The 3,032-nt window shown below is 40.0% G+C and overlaps 1 protein-coding gene across 1 annotated transcript in view; it reads right to left on the bottom strand.

Moving 5' to 3' along the window:
• SHH (sonic hedgehog) overlaps positions 1–450 on the bottom strand; it is a 14,223-nt gene extending 13,773 nt beyond the window's left edge. The window contains exon 1 of the mRNA XM_010007055.1: positions 119–450. Coding sequence (XP_010005357.1) covers positions 119–427 — 309 coding nt within the window. The 5' untranslated portion in view covers positions 428–450. The remainder of the gene's footprint in view (positions 1–118) is intronic.
• Positions 451–3,032: the final 2,582 nt, after the last annotated feature.

Here is a 3,032-nt window from a genome sequence, read left to right as displayed (position 1 = left end):
CGGGGGGAGGAGGGGGAGAGGGAAAGGGGGGGTTTTCAAAAATACTAAGACAGATGCGTCCTTTAGGATTGCTCAGAGAGGTTAACAAACACAAATACAGGTATCTCTGTGGCTCTACCTGAGTCATCAGTCTGTCAGCTCCCGTGTTCTCTTCATCCTTAAAAATAATGTCAGGGTTGTAATTTGGGGTTAGTTCTTTAAATCTCTCGGAGTTTCTTGTGATCTTCCCTTCATATCTTCCACTGGCCCCTAGGGTCTTCTCTGCCACATTGGGAATAAACTGCTTATAGGCTAAAGGGGTCAGCTTTTTGGGGTGTCTCCTTTTTCCAATGCCCCTGCCTGGTCCACAAGTCAGCCCAGAGGAGACTAAAAGAGCGCAGATGAAGCCCACCAAGAGAATTCTTGTCAACAGCAGCATTTCGTCCATTGAATCCAATTACTTCAAAGCTCTCTGTGCCTATCCCTGGCTGTCTCTCTAGTGCTCTCTCGCCTCCTATGTCCTTGTCTGCTTTCTGAATCGTATACTATCCACCGATCCCTAGCAAGACAGGTGCTGGAATGGCAGGCTTTAGGTCGCTGATAACGGAACACATCGGAGTTAGGTCGGGAGACAGCAATCGAGAGACAAAAAAAGGGTCTGATTTTAATGGTAGCAAAGCAAGACGCTTGTGAGAGGAGTCTGCCTTTAGTTCTATATTATAGCTGCCAGGGCCGAGAGCTGATTGGCCAAGGCGAAACAAGCTTGTCTTCTGATGTTTTAACCCTCAAAAAGGCAACAAATTCTTGAAAGATTTTTTTTTTTTTCCTTTTACCTGAAGGGCTTAGAGCTGAGAGGGGTGGAGATCGCGCTTTCTTGGGATAACATCAATTACACGCTGTTGTTTGGGTTGTTTTTTTTTTTTTTTTTTTTATGTCTTTTTTTTTTTTTCTTTTGTTTTTTTTTTTTTCCTCTTTTCTTTTTTTTTTTTTTTTTTTTCCCCCCCCCCCGAAAAAAAAACAACAAACTTTCTTGGCAGAATGGTACATTTGTCAGCAAGAGGAACAGATGCCTCTGTGAAAGAGAGACAGAAATAAATAAATAAATAGATAGATAAATAAATAAATAAATAAATTTATCAGGCTGCCTCAGTGCAAGTCAAGTTTCTGAGGACAGCTGCGGTTAAATAAAATGCCGAATTATCGGGGACCCGGACAAACAGAAACGTATTGGGGAAACACTGAAGCCCAGGTGGGGAATAATGAGGTTTAAGAGCGCACCCACCTAAGTGGCTTTGTAACAGGTTTCTTCCCCCTGAAGAGGGAGATTGCTCTCCCTCCTCAAGACATACATTTTTAAACACACTCGCCTTTTAGCTGATAAATCACTACTTTAAAGGCAAGAAACAAGTCAGACTGATGCGAGGCTGCAGTTGTATGAAGTTAGCGTGTCTGACCTGTGTATCACACAACTCCAGGGCGGAGAGATAGAAATGGAACTTTAAAATATATATATATATATCAAACCAGGACTATCACCCAGTTTAAAATAATAATACTGTATCTCAGAAGTGCATGAAAAGTCAGCTGATTAAAAATAGATGCTCTCCCGAGCACGCTGGGGCTGTATTCTTTGTTTCTTTGGTCGAAGTCGAAAAGGAGCGTTTTAGACTCTTACACCTCCTTGCGGGGTGTCATTAAGTTTTTAAGAAAAGCATAGTGCTGAAAGCATCCGCAAACACAATTAAGAGAGATCGATCCAAGCAAAGTGAATGGAAAGGGGATAAGTTTAATGTTAAATTAATTGTTATCTCATGCAGCGTGGCAAGTGATGTCTTTATCCCGATCACCAAAAGCTACTAATCAGACAAAGGTGTTGAGAGACGAGCAAAATTGCAGAGATGAGGCTGATAGAGCAGGTTAGACAGAAAAGCAGAGTCCCATATGAACAAACACTTATCTGACTGTAAAGAGCTCGTTTACTTTTGCTCCTAAGAAAACAGAATTTGTCCTAGAATCCAAAAACTTTAAGGAGTTTTTCAGGAGTAATTAAAACCACCAGGACGACACACTGAAGCAATTCAAAGCTCACTCTTTCAGGAAAAAAAAATAAAAATTAAAATATAAACATCAACTTTATTTATATATATTTTTTAATTTTTTTAAAAAAAACCTCTTTGAAAGGAGCAATTATATGGGAGTTTTCCGGTCTGTGACATCGAGCTGAGTCGCAATCAACTTAAACCATGTGAAAATGGACTTCAAAATTGACTTTTAAGTGGTAAAAAAGTTGTATATCCGTAAACTGTAGCAAGCAGGACAGCAAGGACTTTCAAGGGACTAAGTGGTCTTTTTACGTAAACTTCAGAAAAAGAGCCAAAATAAGTGATCAGAAGCTCTCACACCGACTGGAACTGGTGCTCTTCCCTCTTTTAGCCTGTACTTTTCTTCTGTTATTTATATTTCTTTGAAGAGTTTCAGTGAATCATTGATCTGTCTTATTCCACTTCAAATTCAGGAGTTTTGACTTGGGAGTGGGTAAAAAGTCAGAGAATCAGCAGCTTGTCTTCTAGGTTTTTATCAACCAACTCAGCTGCAGAAACAAGTTGTATAACAGCTAAATACCTGCTTCATGCTATTAAAAAACACAAACTTTAGCTTTATCTCCCTGTCTGCTTGGATGTGAGAAGACAGATACAAGGAATATATAATTTATACAAAAGAGGGTATGTTCTTTTGATGTGGTTGCTTAAACAGCATGACTTGATATAACAGTTGATTAAACAGTGCCAAGGAATAAAAGCTATTCTTAATGGTGTGGGATACTGCAAATCTTTTATCACCCCTCTTACCTTGTCCCCCTCCCCAAGGAAAGATGATCGATATCCCAGGCACTAGACGGGTGGACATCGCAATGAAGAAGTATGGAGAATACGGATAAACTCCCTCATTATCAGATTGCCATATGTACAAAGCAGTCACCCAAAGATTAACAGGGAAGGAAACGCAAAGAAGGAATTAATTAAATGCAAGTAATAAATGCGCGGGGAGCTGGG

Source organism: Chaetura pelagica, unplaced genomic scaffold, assembly GCF_000747805.2.
Source record: "Chaetura pelagica isolate M959 unplaced genomic scaffold, ChaPel_1.0 scaffold17, whole genome shotgun sequence".
In the NCBI taxonomy this organism is placed as follows: domain Eukaryota; kingdom Metazoa; phylum Chordata; class Aves; order Apodiformes; family Apodidae; genus Chaetura; species Chaetura pelagica.
The sequence above is the reverse complement of the archived record's forward strand: the minus strand, read 5'-3'. Positions and strand labels throughout refer to the sequence as shown.